The sequence below is a fragment of the Manihot esculenta genome, chromosome 3 (genome assembly GCF_001659605.2).
Source record: "Manihot esculenta cultivar AM560-2 chromosome 3, M.esculenta_v8, whole genome shotgun sequence".
In the NCBI taxonomy this organism is placed as follows: Eukaryota; Viridiplantae; Streptophyta; class Magnoliopsida; order Malpighiales; family Euphorbiaceae; genus Manihot; species Manihot esculenta.
The window spans coordinates 6,610,781-6,630,465 of NC_035163.2; the positions used below are offsets into that span (position 1 = coordinate 6,610,781).

General features: G+C 30.0%; 2 protein-coding genes across 2 annotated transcripts; one reads left to right on the top strand and one right to left on the bottom strand.

Annotated features, from left to right (window-relative positions):
- The first annotated feature begins 6,606 nt into the window (after positions 1–6,606).
- Positions 6,607–8,132, top strand: LOC110612331 (protein JINGUBANG). Its single transcript, XM_021753088.2, has one exon. The coding sequence runs from the start codon at positions 6,658–6,660 to the stop codon at positions 8,023–8,025; it is 1,368 nt and encodes a 455-aa protein (XP_021608780.1). The 5' UTR covers positions 6,607–6,657; the 3' UTR covers positions 8,026–8,132.
- Positions 8,133–17,532: 9,400 nt separating this feature from the next.
- On the bottom strand, positions 17,533–19,293 carry LOC110610402 (aquaporin TIP4-1). Its single transcript, XM_021750312.1, has 3 exons — positions 19,027–19,293; positions 18,700–18,938; positions 17,533–18,074 (listed from the first exon to the last, which is right to left on the bottom strand). Exons 1-3 carry the CDS (start codon positions 19,151–19,153, stop codon positions 17,697–17,699), a joined length of 744 nt encoding a protein of 247 aa, XP_021606004.1. The 5' UTR covers positions 19,154–19,293; the 3' UTR covers positions 17,533–17,696.
- Positions 19,294–19,685: the final 392 nt, after the last annotated feature.

The window sequence follows — 19,685 nt, forward strand, 5'->3', positions numbered from 1 at the left end:
AAGTTCGGCCGCCGAACATGCATGTGTTTTGGAGGCATGTTAGGCCCCCGAAAGCTTGAGTGAGGGAAGTCCAAGTTCGGCCGCCGAACCTCATGTTCGGCCGACGAACCTTGCATGCATGCGGAGGCACTTTCGGCCCCCGAACGTGGTCTGGCCAGCCACTATAAAAGGGTCCCTTAGCCGAAAACGGGCGAGTTTTTCCCCATTTTCGGCCAAGGTGAGCTTTCCGCCGCCCCTCACCCATTTTTGATGTTCTTCCTCTAAATCTTTCAAGATTTTCACTTGTTTTCCCTTGGTTTTGAAGATTTAAGCTTTTGAAACAAGTTTTGGAGCTTGGAAGTCTTGGAGCTAAATCCCTCCATTTTTCCGAGCTAGGGTCGTTCTTCCTCTCGATCTTCAAGAGGTAAGCTTCGATCTATGCTTCTTTTATGTTTTATGAAAGTTTTATGCAAGTTGATGGGGTAGAATGCATGTTTAGGCTTGTTGTTAGGTTTATGGGTTTATGTTGTGATTTGAACAATGTATGTTGGAAATGTGTGGTTTGAAGTGTTGTAGTTGGGGTATATTATAGTTTGAGACCCCTAGGTGTGAAGTATGATGTGTATGCATGAGTAGAAGCAAGTTTATGCATGTTTTGAGGCGTTTTGGAGGCTGTGGACACAAGGGAACCAAGTTTCTGCCCTTCGGCAGAAACTCAGGTTCGGCCGCCGAAGTGACTTTCGGCCGCCGAACCCCCTTGTGGAGGCAGTTTCGGCTGCCGAAGCCTGCCCCCGAAACTCAAGTTTCGTCTCTGTCTGGGAGGTTCGGCCGCCGAAAGTGCCGCCGAACCTGCATGACTTTCGGCTGCACAGGGACTTTCGGCCGCCGAACCTGCCGCCGAAAGTGCCCTGTTCAGCCATTCCTTGCATGTTTTCATGTGATGTTTTCAGGATGTTTTAGGGGGTTTTTGGGGAGTATTATAGAGTCATGTTCATGTATGTTTGGTCCCTCATTTGAGTCCACCTGTGTAGGTTCGGACCCGAGGAACCGAGACCCCCAGCAGTGAGCCAGCTGCTTCAGAGTCTCTTCAGAGCTAGCCAGAGGTGAGTGGAACAAACTTTAAGTTTTAAAGCAAATTAATGAAATGTTTTAGCATGATTCACGCATCATGAATGCCATGAGATATATCAGGTTGATTGCATTAGAATTCACGAATATGTTGCATTGCATACCTTGTTGTTGATGTGGATGAATGTTGAATGATCCATTAGCCCTTTTATGTTATGATAGCCTATGTGAGTCCAGGTGTGCCTGCTACGGCTCTACGCCCCTGGCACTATGATTGATTATGGTAGTCCGGGTGTGCCTGCTACGGCTCTACGCCCCCGGCATGTATAAGTAAGAAAGATAGGGGCTAAATGGTGACAAGTTCATCCTTGTTGTGAAATGTTTGTGTTATGGCGCATACATGAAAGCATGATTTAAATTGATGTTTTATTATTCTGCTCACTGGGCTCTAGTAGCTCACCCCACTCCCTTTATCCCCAGAGTTGCAGGTACAGGATAGATCGGGAAGTCGGCTAGAGTGAAGTTAAGTCATGTATGTTGTAATAGATAGTAGTGGACATGAACATGATGTAACGAGTATTTATGACCATGTAATGTAATGAATGATTTGATGATGTATTGAGGATTATAGTAGTGCTTGACCTAGAGGTGTGTGAATCCCCATTATGTACAGAGTGTTTATTGAGTAATGATGTTAATGACCATGATTATCCAAGCTGATATGTATGATGATGATACCCCATTGGAGTATTTGATGAGGACTCCAGTGTGGGGTTTATGTATGATTTTGTGCATGCACAGGTTTTGCTTGGATAAGAGAAAAGAAAAATTTTTACAGATCATGTATATGTTGTTATGTATGGGATTCCACAGGTTTACAGGAGGTATGTAGGCTTGCTACGGGTCCCGGCGGCCTTAAGCCGATCTGGATCCTAGCGCCGGTAACGGGTCGGATTTCCGGGTCGTTGCATTAAATCATCAATATGTGAGGCCAAAGAAGATTTATTTAGCTCATTAACTCTTTTGGGCAGTTCTTTTGATCTGCATATTATTTTGATCTCCATATTACCCGTTTAATTTAGACTTTTTGATTGACAATAATATATTGTATTAATAGAGAAATAAAAGTTCTTAAAGAATTTATTTATTACTTGAAATTGTAAAAGGGGAGGCATCCATAAAAAGAAGTGAAAGTCTCCCCTCTTTTTGAAAATCAATGTGGGATCAATTTATCGTGGTTTCATTTTTTTTAATAAATGCTACTTTAAATCATATCAATTAATTACTATAAATAATTCATATATTATTATAATAAATAATTCAATTTATTATAATTATTATAATATTTATAAATTTTTAAAGCACGGATTTAATTATTAATAATATTTTAACATATTTAAAAAATATTATGAATAAATTGATAAATGTAAAATACATATTATTTATAATTAAAATATATAATTTACAAAAAAGTTATTATTTTAAAACTCACTTTTATTATTTAACTATTTATAATGCACTTATCATTTATTTATATAGTTCAATGAGCACTAATTTTTTACCTGAAAAAATAACTCTTTAATGAAAATTTTAAAAAAATACTTTTAATATTTTAAAATATATTAAAATATTTTTAATATTTTAAAATATATATCAATTTATCGTTTCTTTAATTTTAATTATTAAATATTTTATTCTATCATATTTAAAAAAATTATTAATTATTTTTTTTAGGTCATCTTAATCTCTTTCAAGTTCATAGGCATTTAGAGAAATTAGCTCTGTTACGAATTAATAGTTTATGCAAGGAGATAAAAATAAGAGATGCAGTTGAGATTGAATGGTCTTTTAATTTTATTAATCGTACCATTATTTAAACAAATAAATATAATTGGAAATTTTAAATAAAAAATTATAAATAATTTAATTTTATCGACTTAAAATCTTAAACATATATTATGTAAAAGAAATTTATTAAAACCATCCAAATCTAAATGATTGAAATGTCTTTTTGAACATCGTCCAGATTTAGAGATCGAGTCTCCCATTTCATGAACATTACAAAATTCAGAACCTATATTTCATGAGATGTCATCGTCATTAATTAATTTTGAGACTAAAGTTTTCTAACCCATCAATGATCACAGTATCTAAATAGACTCTCTTCATCTAAGAATCACACCAACTTTAATATCCAATCTATTTTCAATTTTCTACCTTACGCCTTTTGCATTTACCGATTCTTTAACTTATAATAAACTTTTTCCAAATAAAATTAGGATTATAATTATAAAAAGTCCCCTTGATACAAGTATTTTCTTTTGAAAACCCTACTAATTAAGAAAGAAATGGAGATTCTTAAATTCCTTTGGCAAATACTTTCTATCTCAGCCAAGCAAATAAATGTCTATTATCCTTCCCATTTAGATAATAAAATAACCATTTTAAAAGAAAATAATTCAAATGAATTTTTGTAAAATCATGCAAGAATTCAATTTTCTTTAAATAAAAATTTTTTATATTAAAAAGTATTGAATTTTTTTATTTCAAATAAATAATTTAAAAAAAATAATGAATTGAATTGAATTCTCATAAAATTTTTAATTCCAAACAAGTTTATAGAATTAAATAATAAAATTTCTCAATAGAGTTATGGATTAGAATAACAAAACTGCGTTGCAAAATTTTTTTCAATATTTTCATTTTGTGCATGATGATCTGAGATCCAATAGAGTAGGGTTTTACCAGGGTTTTTGTATTAAAAGATAAAACTTAAACTTTCTGGAGGGTTCCCCTTTTATCCATTTCGCTATGCTTGCTGATGACGTGTAAAGGCCTTTCCATGATTGGGACACGCATCTCTGACATACAGATTCGGATGTACGAGGGTATCAGCAGCCTGCTTCATGCGTAACGGCCTCTGATTCTCCTCGTGCGTACGTTCGAGCGGATCTACTAGACTGTCTGGATATGGCTCTGGATACTGGACTGGGCCGAGAGTCGGGCCGGACGCTGAGTCTGAGAGGAGAGGGCCTGCTGGTCGCGGACTGGGCCGATTTGGGTGAAGGAGCTTGGTTGAGCCCGGCCTTGAAGGTTGAATGAGCCAGGCTTGTTGTGCATATCAGGTGCGTGGGCCTTTGCAAGATGGGCTTTTGGCTATGATCCAGGCCCTGGGCCAGGATGGAGAAATCCAGCGGTCATCAGTGCACTTATAGATTATTGATATGGCAAATAAGAAAATAAAAATGATTTATGCAAAAATAAATAAAAAGTGAGATAATTGGTATCTATGGGTATCCACTTCAATACTCAAATCAATAAGTTTATTAAAGAGAGTGAGTATAAGTAGATTGCTTAAATTTAAAAAAAATGTGTTAGAATACTTTGAATTTTATTTTTTATACTATAAAAAGATAGGATTAGTTAGTTATTTTCTTGAAAATTCGACTAGTACTAACTAGTGAATTGAAGATATTGTGATTGTAAGTGTAACGGAAACTAGATATTATAAGAGGTTCGACCAGACACATAAAGCGAGTCTTTTATCGTTTGGTGTATTAACCATCACACTGATCAATTTTTTTTATGAGTAAGACTTGAATGATCATGTTTTTTTTATGAGTAAGACTTGAGTGATCGAGGGTCATAATTTTATCCGGTGCTTCCATCATATGGTGATAACACATAACATATTTCAATTATCTATTTCTTTAGAATTTAGATAGAAATAAAAACATAAATGAAAAAAGAAAAAAAAGTAGCCGAAAAAGTTAATCCAGCTAAAACGTGAAACAGGCTTACCAGCAGCTTTAAATTCATTAGGTTTTATATTTAGACATTAAAAAAATAAAATAAAAAATCAATACAGGATTTCTGGTAAGACATACAAACTGTGGTATTGGAAGAAGGATTAGTATAAGAAATTGTAAATGAAAGGTAAGTTAGGGTTTAAAGAGTTTAAATTTAACTATTGACTTTGAGTTAAATTCAAATTTAGTTGATTTAGAAAAGCCTGTCAAGCTTAATCAAATTAAATTTCTAAGGAGTTAATGCCAAATATTTCAATTTATTTATTTAAAATAATAAATTTGAAGCTATTTAAATTTAATTAAATGAGTGTGTTTACAAATTAAATCGTGAATTTATGATACAAGCCAAGTTACGAGTTTTAGCAGGAGCGACAAGAGGGACTAGAGGGGACCTTGGGCCCACTCCTCCCTTATCTACATATATATATATATATATATATAAAATAAAATTTAAAATAAAATAGATTATAAAAATTTTAGTACCTTAAATATTTTTAAAAATATTTTACTAAATTAATATAATTTAATTTTTTATTATTTAGTCTCAAAATTTTATTAATATCTTTAAATATTGATAAAAAAAATTCATATAAAAATAGTAAATTTTATTAACTAATCTATTCATTTTAATTAGAGGATAGCATGTGATCGGTTCGATTTAAAATCAAATCGAATCGAATAAATTAAAGATTAAAATTTTAGTATTTATGAAAATTGAACTGAATTGATTTTGATCAAAAATCAAATCGAATCAAACTGATTTAATTCAGTTTGATTTCAATTTTTAATAAATTTTTTATTTTTTACACTTTATTTTTATTTTTAATATTTTAAAATTTAATTAATTTATTTTAATTTTAATATAATCTAATTTTTCTAAAATAACACATTATTACCATTCGATTTGATTTTTTTTAATTTTTTTAATTAAAATTAAACCAAACTAAAATAATTAAAATTTTTAAAATTAAAAATCAAACCGAATCGAAATGAATACAAAATTTAATTAAATTTTTTTATTCGATAAATTTTTTCGATTTGAACCGAATATTTCTCATTCCTAATTTTAATATTATATTAACGTGAAGCATTAATACAAAACAATTAATTTATGTAATAAACATTAACTCAAATTAGGTTAATTTCAGTTGGTTGGTCCAAATATAAATTTAACCTAATGATTTCGGTGAAATTAATTCTAAAACATAATGTAGTTATAAATATGTAAGACCTAAGCATGGCCCATGCGTTAACGATCAGCAACCATCATATTAAAAGTCAATCACTAATGCATTGTACCTGTGCAGTCCATGATCCATCATGCACCGCTGTAGTCTTAGACATCCTCTCCTCATATGCCTGTCATGGCATATAGCTCACCGCATGGATTGCCCATTGTCTGGTCCACGGTTTGCTTTAAGGTTCTTCTTTATGGATGGTCCTAACTACTATTTAATGCATATTCATCAATTAAAAATCTTCATAAGGGAGGTCAATGATGGGATGGAATTCTAATAAAATAAATTTAAATAATTATAATCAGATTTTAAATTCAACATATTAATTAATTTTAAATTTTATATATATATTTTTTTAAATAGAAATCGGAAATTAAAGGAATTAAGGAAATGTAATTTACTATCGATAAAAATCTTATTTTCAAATGAATCTTAATCCTTTAACCGTCAATAAAGCTTGTGTATGCAAGAATTTATTATGGAGGTAAATAAACTAAGCCATCGTCTTTATATGTTTGTAGCCAATTCCCACAGAAGCCATCGTCTCCCGCAGCACAGATGCAATGGAATTCTACAGAAAGAGAGCTCTGCATACCTTAATGTCTGAAGAGGGAAATACAATAATGGAACCTCCTACTATTACTCTCCCTTCCATTACAACCTTTCAAGAAATGCACGATCGAGATCAGCTCCGGTTCAGCTCTCCAAGGTCTCCGACTACTGACTTCACCAATAAGCTTAACTTAATCCCACCAGCCAGCCCTGAGTCACCCTGGACTCTCTCTCCTCTCCACACCCCATCACCTTCTCTTCTCTATCATTGCATAGCCTCGCTTCATCGCAACGAAGGCAACATCTTCTCCATTGCTGTCTCAAAAGGAGTAATCTTCACTGGCTCTGAAAGTAAGCGCATACGTGCATGGAGGCAGCCTGATTGCATGGAACGTGGTCATCTCAGGGCAAGCTCAGGCGAAGTTCGAGCCATTTTAGCTCATGGTAATGTACTTTTTTCAGCTCATAAAGATCGTAAAATTCGAATCTTGAACTTCACAGTTTCAGAGAATTTTCGAATGAGAAAGGTCTCCACATTACCTAGAAGAAATTCATTTCGTTTATTCTCTAAATCAAACTCACAAAGACATAAGGATTGTGTTTCTTGCATGGCTTATTACCACGCAGAAGGGCTCTTATACACTGGTTCATATGATAGAACAGTTAAAGTTTGGAGGGTTTCAGATAAAATATGTGTAGACTCATTTGCAGCTCATGAAGATAATGTAAACGCTATAGTAGTGAACCAAGATGATGGGTGGGTTTTCACTTGCTCAATAGATGGATCAGTTAAGATATGGAGAAGAGTTTACAGAGAAAATTCTCACATTCTCACAATGACACTAAAATTCCAGCAATCTCCAGTCAATTGCTTAGCCTTAAGCTCCACCTTCACCAACTGTTTTCTCTATTCAGGATCCTCAGATGGAACCATAAATTTCTGGGAGAAAGAGAAATTTTCTGGCAGGTTTAACCATGGCGGATTCTTGCAAGGCCACCGTTTCGCCGTTCTTTGTCTAGCGGCTGTGGAGAAGTTTATATTCAGTGGATCAGTGGACACGACAATAAGGGTTTGGAGGAGAGAAGAAGGAAGCTATTTCCATGAATGTTTAGCAATTTTAGATGGGCACAGAGGGCCAGTGAGATGCTTGGCTGCTTGCATGGAAATGGAGAAAGTTGTGATGGGGTTTTTGGTGTATAGTGCAAGCTTGGATCACTCATTCAAGATATGGAGGGTTAAGATTTTGCCTGAAGAAAAATTTTGCATGGATCATGCAGATAAGAGCGATTGCAAGAGTAAGTTGATGGAATATGAGATGAGTCCTGTCTTGTCTCCTTCTTGGGTAGAGAGAAAACTTAGAATTAGCCCTTTTCAGTAGATAAAACCCATGACAGAAAGGGCAAAAAGAATAAATTTTACTCTGTGGAATCTGTATCTCCGACATAGATTATGGCAAAAGATGCAAATATAATATTAAGTGATCTTTGTCGATTTGCAATTCCATTTGCTCAATATATGAAACTCAATGGTAACTAACAATATTACCTAATTTTTTATTGGTCGAAAAATATTTATCTGCACTCTAATAATTTTGATTTACCGTAAACTAAAAAATTTTAAAAATATATAAATAAATGAATCTTACCATAAAAAAAATGATATACGCTTTATTATTATCTTGAACATATAGTATACTTAATAAGAATTTCTCATAATTCGTTATGATACACATTAAATTTTTAAAGTAATTATTTAATAAATTTTAAGCATCAGATATAAAATTGATATAATTTGATTCAAAATTAATTTTTCTTTTATAGTCAAAATTAAATTACCGGACTTATTCTTTCTTTTTGTTTTCTCCATCACCTCAATTGCCTTCATCATTTTGGAAATTTTCCATTAATCTTTTAACTTCTTTTTTTAATATTTCTATGAAAAAAATTTTCTTATACAAGGTCAGGAGATGTTTTGGTTTAAATTTAATATTTTTTTGGTAAAATATAATTTTATATGTAACAATTCAAAAGAATAAAAGCTATTTTAAATATTATACTTAATTAAAACAACCAAATCAGGAAAAGTTTTTAATTTTGTTTTTTGAATTACCATCCATGTCCAAAAAAAAAATTACCATCCATGAGTTTCCTAGGATTTTCGATCAAAATGATATAAGGTGTACTGAATCGAATTTAATTTACTTATTTTATTTTAATTTTAATTCTTCATTAGAAAATAAATCACATAAAATTTCCTTTTTACACAATATAATGCATAATTTTGTTGGTGATTCTTAATCGAAATAAAAAATTATATTCAAATAGTAAAAACTATATATCGATGCGAACTTAATTTACTATTTTATAGCTAAACAGAATAGATTTCATTCATATATGTGTTTTTATATGATTTTAGATATGTTATATGCTTTCGATATAATAGTATATATTTATATGAATTAAATTAAATTAAGATCAAAATATCAAAAAATTTTACTAGAATAGCATCAAAATCTTGGCTGAGTTTTGTTCCAAATAATAAAAATTACTTTCTGTTTTCTATAATTTTTGTTCATATTTTTTTATTATTTTAAAATTATTAATCATTTTTTTAGATTATATAATATATAAATTGATTATTATAATTTTATTTAATTTTATTTTAATTTTAAAAAATTTCTCAAAATATTTTTTAATACTTAATAAAATTTAATATATTTAAAATGAATATAATTGAAAAATTAATAAAAAAAATTTATATTTTTTAATGTGTTAAAAAAGAAAAATGACAATTATAAGACGGAGATGTTAATATTTTGATATTAAAACTACGCTATAGAACTTAATAAATTGAAATTAAATGAGATAAATTATTAAATATATCGTCCCACCATCAAACTACCCATTTGAATGGTTAAAATTGTAGTTGAGTGCTTTTATTTGAGATGGTCCATTAGAGAGATGATAACGAAGGTTATGAGTTTTCTTTTTCACTTAGATTTACATCTCATCGGTCTAATGATTAGACCAGATGATGGCTCCGTTCGATAACGATTTTAAAAGTAATGTTTAATTGCATCAAAACACTATTAATTTTGAGGTTGAAACCGTGGGTTACAAGAAATTATTTTCTTATAATGTTTAGCAAATAAATATCAGAACAGCCAATAATTATTAAAATAGTTAATATTATCGAATATGATAAATATGTGTATATATTTAATGTTGTTGGAAATAGAGTTGTATGTGATTGGTCTACTTGCAAGAAAGAGAAAGAAAGAGAAAGTAAGGTGGTTGGTATTTACGGTAATCACTCCGATATTTAAGTCAGTAAGTTAAAGAGAATGGTGATAATATTATAATGTTTAGAACTCAATAGTGTTTGTGTAAGAGAATTACATATTTTTATCTCTATGATAATTCGTTTTTATATTGTAAAAAGATAAAGTTAATTATAGTGTTTGTGTAAGAGAATTACATGTGGCCTAGCGGAATCCGCCTCGTGGCCTGACATGAGATGCCTTGTGTTGCGAGACTAACTCTTGGATTGTCTGGCGGAATCCTGCCTTGTGGCCTTATTTAGTGGGACTAACACCCGGATGGCCTGATGGATTTCTACCTCATGGCCTGATGGATTTCCACCTCATGGCTTGGCATGAGATGCCTTGCGTTGAGGGACTAACACCCAGATGGCCTGGCGGAACCCCACCTTTTGCCCTTGTTTAATGGGACTAACACCCGAATAGCCTGATAGATTTCTGCCTTGTGGCCTGGCATGTGATATCATAGAAGTGTGACATCCCTTATTCACCTCTCGATCTCATTCTTTCAATTGCCGGCACTTCTTCGTCGTATATCTATGGTTTTCGTAAAAGTGGTAGTACCTGATCTTATCTCGCCTTTTAACTTTTTTAGTGTTGAGTTTGGGAGGCCAAATGATATTCTTGTCATTTTTTCTAATCCACATTAGAATATATGTTTGTGAGTTATTTAATGGAATATAATTCTTATATTTACCTCGGTCATTCATTCTTCGAGAGATCGGATAACTTCTATGGTATCTCTTGTATCATTGCTTATTTAGTTTTTTGTCTTACTTTTGAATCGTCCTTTTATCCTTTCTCAACGCTTGGACTTCGCCATCCAGCCTGATGTACTTCTGAGCTTTTTCTTGCCCCATTTGGCCCTACAGAGCTGTCGGCAAGCGCTTGACATCGATGACACCTCTGGATAAGTTTTTTTACATCTTGTATTATCATTGGCCAATAATATCCTTATCTGAATGCTTTTCAAGCAATCATCCGAGTTCCTTCATAATTTCTACCATTACCTTCTTGAATGTCTTTAAGGATTTCTCGGCCCTCATATTCCATTATGCATCGTAGCCATGGTTGAGCTGAGGATCTCACAGGTGTCATCCACAATTCTCCTTCCTCTGTTGCTGCCGTTTTAGCTAGAGAATGTGAGGTGGTTGGCGCCTACAGCAACCACTATGATACTCAAGTCAGTAAGTTGAAGAGAAGGGCGATAATATTGTAATACTTAGAACTCAAGAGTGTTTGTGTAAGACAATTGTGTACTTTTGTCTCAGTAATCGTTAGTTTTTATACTGTAAGAAGATGTAGTTAATTATAATATTTCTTGGTAATCCAGCTACGATTTGGCCGGTTTATTGATGAAGGATCTCGCTGGCTAATCGACTGAGGATCCCGCGATTATAGACATAATAGAAATTTGCTAGATTATTTCCTACCAACAATAAAGTTTTTGTGAAAACTCAACTTTTTCATGAGAGAATGAGTCTTGGTGAAGAGCTGGATACTCTACTGTCTAAATTTTTTTTTTTGTAGAACCACGTGTTGATTTAGCTTACTCTTATCACTTGACTATATTTTATAATGACAGTTTATAATTTATTTTAGGCGACTATCGTGTAATATTAATATCCATAAACTTTATTTAATTTACATGTCAAACAAAATTAGTTTATTATTAATATATTTTTCTAAGTGCTTGTACTATGAGCTGTCTGCTACCTACTTAGCTTTTTATTTACTCTTCTCCATCATGTCCTCTAACTACTGCTGAGTTGTGATGTTTCCGCTCCTTGGTGTATTTATCTATTTATTGTGTTTGAAAGATTCTTTGAAAAAAAAAAAAGCAAGATTCTTAAAAATATTCACTAATCCACATAATCAGTGCACAAAACTAATAATAAAGAGTAGAATATCATGCAAAATACCCACATTGATGACATGGAATCACAGGAAAACACACAAAATTTTAAAACACGATAGAAGGAGGAGCCAAAAGTGCTAAATTACATGAAGCTAAGGAGCATTTTAGTAATTTTCCTCATCATTGCGAAGAGGAAGATGAGACCTTGTTATGAAGAAATTTGCATAGATGAACCCAGCCAACCCACCACCAATTAGGGGACAAACCCAGAAAACCCAATGATGAATCCAGTTCCAGCTCACCAATGCCGGACCAAAGGCTCGTGCTGGGTTCATGGCGGCACCGGAAAATGAACCACCGGCTAAGATGTTAACCCCAACTAGTAGCCCAGTGAGCAATGGACCCAGCCCATGCTAAATGTTTAGCTTTGAATCTAGCACATTTTTAATTTTTTTTAAATTAATTTAAAACTTTTAATTTTAATTAAATTTGGTTTAAAGATCAAAATTTTTAGATTAAATTTTAGATACAATCATTTAATTTGGTTTCCAGAGCAAGACGACAATCATATATATATATATATAAGCATTGTGAGGGATTCATGTGAGTAAGAATTATTTAGATTCCCAAATCACGTGGATACCCATTGGCCGTTGACTTACTATTACATTTTTAAAAAAATTACATTTTCATCCTTGAATTATATGAAAATTAACTTATGTCCTTTTATTTTTTTAAAAGGTAACAATTTAGTTCATATAATTTTTATATCTTTATCTAATTAGAGAATTAATACATTTATTTCCACTGCTCTGTTGTTTGCGTTTAATCATGTTTCCACAATAAATAAAAATTGCTATATTAAAATTAATACAAAAATTAATTAATAGTATTTTTAAAATAAAAAATTTATTATATTATAAATATTAAATAATAAATTTTTAAAAAAGAAAAAAAAGAAAGTTGGCACAAACCTTAAAGAGCTAATTAAAGGCATGAAGAAATTGAACATGGGTTTCGTTTTCACATGATTTCAACCCCACTTTCTATGATTAATTATGCCAAAGGGACCCAACTAAGTTATTATTATATTCAACGCATATATTTTTAGTTAAATTTAAATTTTCACTACCTCAGTCTTTCAATTATTATAAAAAAAATAATAAAAAAGCATAATTACATATCCACCACCAAACACTAAAGAACAAGATTCTGAATCCTTGAGAGTGCTATGCTATAATTAATTTAAATTATAAATTAAAGCCTCTTTTGTTGTTTGACTTTATGCTCAAATATTTTATTTTTAAAAAAATTTTAAAAAAATAATTTTTCAGATTACCAAATGGTAATCTAATAAAAATTTATTAGTAAATAACTTACTAATAAATTATGTTATGTTGCTAAAAAATTTATCGGTAAATTTTTATTAGTGAATTTTATATTACTGGATTTTATTATTATTATTATTATTATTAGATTTTAAATATATTATTATTTGTTAATAAATTTACTGAAGGATGTAAAATCTGTTTATAAATTATTTAAAATTTGTTATTAAATTTATTAGTAATTAAAAAATTAAAATAATTAAATTTATTTTGATTAATATTATTGTTTATTAGTTCAGTAAAATAAAAAATTATATTATTATTATTAAGTTTTTAATTTATGTTTAATATTTATTAGAAATATAATTATATTTAAAAAATAAAAAGTGTAGATGATAAAATAAAGTGAGAAAAATATAAAATGAGATAGAAAATAAAAATGAGAGAAAATAATAAAAAAGAAAGAAAAATAATAAAAAAAATTATGGAGAAGAAGGAAGGAGTGAGAGAAAAAAGAAAAAAATAATTAGAGAAATGAGAGAAATTGAAAAAAAATGATAGAAGAAAATAAATTAAGAAAAAATAATGGAAAAATTATAGAGAAAAAAGTGATATGAAAAAATTAAAGCAAAGGGAAGAAAAATAAAGAAAAATAATAGAAGTAAATAAAATGTAGAAAGTAATAGAATGGAAAATTATAGATAAAATGAAAGCATGAAAGATGAGAAAAGAAAATGATAGAAAAAGAAAAATAGAAGAAAAAAAATAAGAAAAAAAATTATGAAATAAATAGTTGAATAAAAAAAATTAATTAAAAAAATAGAATAGAGGTAAATAATAAAATGAATGATTTTTAAAATCAGAGTATGAAGAAAATGTTATATTTATAAATGCAAATTATTAATAAATTTAGCAAATAATTTTACAATTTGTTGCTAAATTTTAAAAATAAAAAAGTTTTCTTCTCTCTAAAATTATCAATTTATTAATAAATTTATTGTTAACTAAATTTTTTTTTTTTTGAAATGGTGATGATAGTTTTTAAAATAGAACATATAAATATTTTATTTTAAATTTACTAATAAATTTAATTCATCGATAAATTTTAATATTTTTTATTTATTTATTAATTTGATGATGAAATTTAACAATAAATTTTTAAATTTATCGATAAATTATTAACGAATTTAAGATTTATTAGTAATTTTAGCATGATGGTTAATGAATTTCTATATAAATTATTTTAAAATTTATAAATTAATGATGAATTTTAAATTTATTAGTAATTTTAACATCGTTGATTAATGAATTTCTATATAAATTATTTTAAAATTTATAAATTAATGATGAATTTTAAAATAAATTAATAATATCACTAAATTTAAAATTATAAATTTTTATACAAAATTTTTTTAAAGATTAGCAATAAATTTTGAAATTCATTAATAAATTTATTAATATTATTAATGGATTAAGTTCGTTGATAATTTAATAAATTTGATAGTAGTGAAATATATTTTATTTTAGAAAAAAATTTAAATCAGTATTTATCATCTTTAATATATATATATATATATATATATTGACCACCAGGCTTCCTCTAACCTGGACGAGACCGGATTCAAGAGTAGAATAATGACCCATAACCCATCAAGTCCTCTTTAGACTGACCAACTCAGTATCTCAGATCTCGACCCAGACACGCTGGACTGGATGGGTTATTCGCAAATCCAGACCTAGCAGGAAGAAGTCCAGCTCGGTGATGTGATGTGAGGGAGAGGAGCTAGTTCAGTCATTTTGCAGCCCTGCCTGCACGTTCGCCGGGAGAATTAAATGGTCGCCTAGCGTGGAGAGGGGTCTGATATATTCGTATGTACGGGCCTGAATAATATAGACAGGTAGCACAGTAGCAGGAACAGAAGAGACTGGTGGTAAAAAGGGAGGGGTCTTCTCTTTTCTTCTTCTTCTTCTCTTTCCTTCTTCTTCCCTGCCAGCTTCTTCCTCGGCTCTATATATTTTTTACTATTTTTCTCTGTAACTCTTATCTATCCATACTACCCTAGTTCATGAATCTGATTTGAACGTCGGAGGGTCTCCACCGAGGACATTCCCAATAGACCCTTGACCATCTTTCCTTATTTTTACAGGTCATTTCATCAAACTGAATATTGAGATACCCATATGATGAACCCACACAATAGAGCACGAAGAAAGCTAGATTTATTATGGAGTAAGAGGAAAATAAGATTTATTATATATATATATATATATATATATATATATAAAATGTCACGTTCAAATGAGTATGTTCCATTAAAGTAGAGTTTGTGTAGTCTTGTTCATTCTTTTCTTCTTCTTTTTTTTTCATCTTTTTCTTTGTTGTGTTCATAGCCAATTTGACTTTTTAGTGGTCAATAGTAAACATTCATAATGTGAGAAAATTATTATTTAATTTTTAAAATATAAAAAAATTTATTAATCAGTTTACCCATTTTTAAAACTTTAATGTTTTAAATTATTTATTAATGAGTATCTCAATTAATTTTATCATTAAATATTTTATTATTTAATATTTATAATTTTAAAAAATTTATTATTTAATTTCTATAATATAAAATTAAAAAATATATTAAAATATTTTAAATATTTTAAAAAATATACTAATTAGTCTCTTCATTAATTTTAACTATTAAATATTTTACTAATTAATTTTTATAATTTTAAAACATTTATTATTTTATCTCTTAAATTTTTAAAAATTTATTAATTAATTTCTAAAAATCAAGAATATTTTAAATTTTTTTTATAATATTTAGAAACTAAAACTAATAAAGGACTGCTAATAAATTTTTTAAAATATTAAAAACGTTTTAATATATTTTTAATATTGAGAGTTCAAATAATAAATTTTTTCATAATATAAAAGCTAAATAATAATTTTTTCTATTAATTTTTCGATATTTTAATCACTTTCCATATTTCAAAAGACTATTCAAAATACTCTTTGATCCACATTCATTATCTTAATTAATACTAATTGATGAGATGAGATCCAAAAAAATAGGGTTTTACAGAGATTTTTTGGAATATTGAAAAACTTAGAGCTTAGGGGAGGGTAATTCTACTTTTATCTGTTTTTATTGTCTGCCAGTGACGTGCAACAGTTTGGTTCTCATTGGACCACCTGTCTCTGCCATACTGATACGATTGTACGAGGATATCAGGTATCTGTCTCATGCGTAACAGCCATTGATTCCCTCCGTGCGTGTGTGGATGGGTCCACAAGGCTGATGGAGGGGTCTTCTTCCCGATTCCGGGCTGGGCCGGAGGATAGGAATAAGACTGAGCCCAGAGGGATCAGCCTGAGAAGCAGTGAGTGAGGGTTGGGTCAGCCTGGTTGAGAAATCCATATGGACCCGGTATCAAGGCTCAAGCGAGCTGGACCTATTGGCGCAGAAGACGTATGAGCCTTCGGACGATGAGCCGTGATCGTGGGCTGAGCCCTTGACCAGGGTGGAGAAGTCAAGCGGTCATCAGTAATAATAAAATTATTATATATAATAATTTTATTTTAAAATTTATTTTATGATAGATATAAATCTATAACTGCATTAAACTTCTAGTTATTTTAACTTTTCATATGAGAGAGAGTGTAATACAGATTTTAATCATAATTATAATAATTATAATTATAATTAAAACTTATTAAAGAGTAAATGTCACTTTTTTTTTTTTTTTACTTTCTTGTTGAGCAGAAACTTTCATTGTTATACAGAAAGTCTATACAATGATTTTGTAATATAGCTCATCATGAATACTTTCCATCAATAATTTAAAAGAATATAAAAAGTACAGTTTGTTTCTATCAGGCAATGAAGTGAGTACCAGTTGTATGATAACACGGCTCCTATCAAGGACAAGCTAAATTTAAAATTATAATACAACTATTTTTTAGTGAAACCAATGAGATTGCCTTTTTAAAAAGCTTTTTTTTAAAAAAAAATCATCTCTCCTTAGTCTCTAGAGTGATTTTTATTTCTTTTTATTTGAGATTTTAGGGTTTTTGATTTTTTTTTATTTAATGGGATAAATGATCGAATTCTCCCCCGATCCTGAGTCGTGGAATTGTGTTTGAATTGTCTTTTATATATTTATAAAAATTTTTTTTTAAAGAGAGCTATTTAGATTTGTATGATTTTAATTTTTATTATCGGTGATATTTTAAAATTTTACTGAATCGAACTTAATTTATTATTTTGATTCAATTAAATTTTTATTAAAAATTATATCATACCTACATAAAAATATATTTTATTTATATATTTTTATATGATTTTAGATATATTTATGCGTTAATTGTATATATTAATCAGATCAAAATAAGGAATCCACATAATTAGTGCATAAAACTAGTAACAAAGAGTAGAATATCATGCAAAATACCCACATTGATGACATGAAATCACAGGAAAAACACACAGAAAATTAATACACTGAAGAAGGAGGGGCCAAAAGTGCTAAATTACATGAAGGTAAGGAGCATTTCAGTAATTTTCTTCATCATTTGGAAGAGGAAGATGAGATCTTGTGATGAAGAAATTTTCATAGATGAACCCAGCCAACCCACCACCAATAAGGGGACCAACCCAGTAAACCCAGTGGTGAGTCCAGTTCCAGCTCACCAATGCCGGACCAAAGGCTCGTGCTGGGTTCATGGCGGCGCCGGAGAATGACCCACCGGCTAAGATGTTAGCCCCAACTACGAGTCCAGTAAGCAATGGACCCAGTCCATCAATTGCGCCCTTCTTGGGGTCTACTATAGTGCCGTAGACGGTGAATAGCAGGGAGAAAGTCAGTACAATCTCCCACACCACGCCTTGTGCGTAGCCCACTCCACTTGCCAATGTAATCACCGGAGTAGCCTGCACAGGAAAGAGATTCAACATTTATAAAAAAGAAAAAAAATAAAAATAACGAAAATGTAAAATATTTACTTTTTTATTTAAATTAATTTAGAACTTTTAATTAAATTTAGTTTAGAAATCAAAATTTTAGATTAAACTTCTTGATTTAAAAAAATAAAAATAAATCAATTTCTTAATTCTTAACCTGCATTTTTTTTTTAAATTTAGCTCAAATATAAGAGGGTCAACCTCTTGATTTTTAAACTAAATTGGATTAATTTTTAAAAAAATTAATTTAAATAAAAAAAATGCTAAATGTTTTACTTTGAACTTAGGGCATTTATTATTTATTAAATTAATTTTAAATTTTTAATTTTAATTAAATTTAGTTTAAAAATCTTCATTATTTTTAGATTAAATTTCTTGATTCAAGTAAAAAATTATAAAAAAAATAATTTCTTAATTTTTTAAATTTAACTAAAAAATAAGGTCAACTTCTTGATTTTTTATGCAGGTTACATGAAATGATTTAATTAAAATAAGATATTAGCTGGCCTAATAATAATAAAAAAAATTAATAATAAATATTTCTTTATTTGAACCTCCAATTAAAGAAATCAACAAATATGTAGATACAACATACCAGTCCTCCTGTGAGATAGCTTAGGAGGAGACAAGCAACAGTTGATGCTATCAATTGGTCAATCCAGTAAAGGATGGATCGGAAGACAGTAATATGACCGCCAGCAAGGAGACCTAAAGTAACAGCTGGATTAAGATGACCACCGGAAATATGACCGGCAGATATCATCACAGCCACCACAAGTGCATGAGCCAAAGCAATAAAAAGCAAGCCAGCTAGAGATCCTCCCACTAGCTTATCTGTTCATAATTTAACATTCACAACATCAACCTCTCTTAAATAATAACTAGCAACAAATCATGCTTAGAAAGAAAGAGGTGGTGGTACCAGCGGCCATAGCTGCTCCGACACCAGCGAAGACGAAGAAGAAGGTGGTAATGAACTCCACGATAAGGGCCTTGATGCAGTCAGGCTGGGTGGCCTCTCGTTGAGATCCTAAAGCGATTTTGGCCATTGTTGGTGATTTTGGTAAGGAAGCAAACCACCAAATTGTAATAGTTAAGGCTTGGGTTTGCAGAGCAAGAGGACAATCATATATATAAGCATTGTGAGAGATTCATTATTGGAATAAAGAAGCAGCCAAAGTTTCAAAATGATTAGACCTGTTGTGTATTATAAAATAGACATAAAAAAAAAAAAAAAAGTTGGCACAAACCTTGAAGAGCTGACTAAAGGCATGAACAAATTGAACATGGGTTTCGTTTTCGCATAATTTCAACCCCCACTTTCTATGATTAATTATGCCAAAGGCACCCCACTAATTCACTTTAATTCAATTAAATTATTTTTTGAGGGATGATTTTTTAAAATAATAATATATTTAAATTAAATAAAATTTAAATTTAAATATATATTTATAAATTTAGTTAAATATATTTAAATAAATATGAGAGTTTTAAATTTTATTTTTTTAATTTTAAATTACCAGCTGGGAAAACAAAAGCACGCTTAAGTGCAGTAATGAAAAAAAGTCAAAAGGAGAGAAG

Bases quoted from the DNA above. Each gene is read 5' to 3' on its own strand.
- LOC110612331 (XM_021753088.2), top strand. From the start codon at position 6,658: ATGGAATTCTACAGAAAGAGAGCTCTGCATACCTTAATGTCTGAAGAG.
- LOC110610402 (XM_021750312.1), bottom strand. From the start codon at position 19,153: ATGGCCAAAATCGCTTTAGGATCTCAACGAGAGGCCACCCAGCCTGAC. The intron at 18,939-19,026 runs GTACCACCACCT...AATTATGAACAG, and splicing joins CGGAGCAGCTATGGCCGCTG to ATAAGCTAGTGGGAGGATCT. The intron at 18,075-18,699 runs GTATGTTGTATC...TTTCCTGTGCAG, and splicing joins GCTATCTCACAGGAGGACTG to GCTACTCCGGTGATTACATT.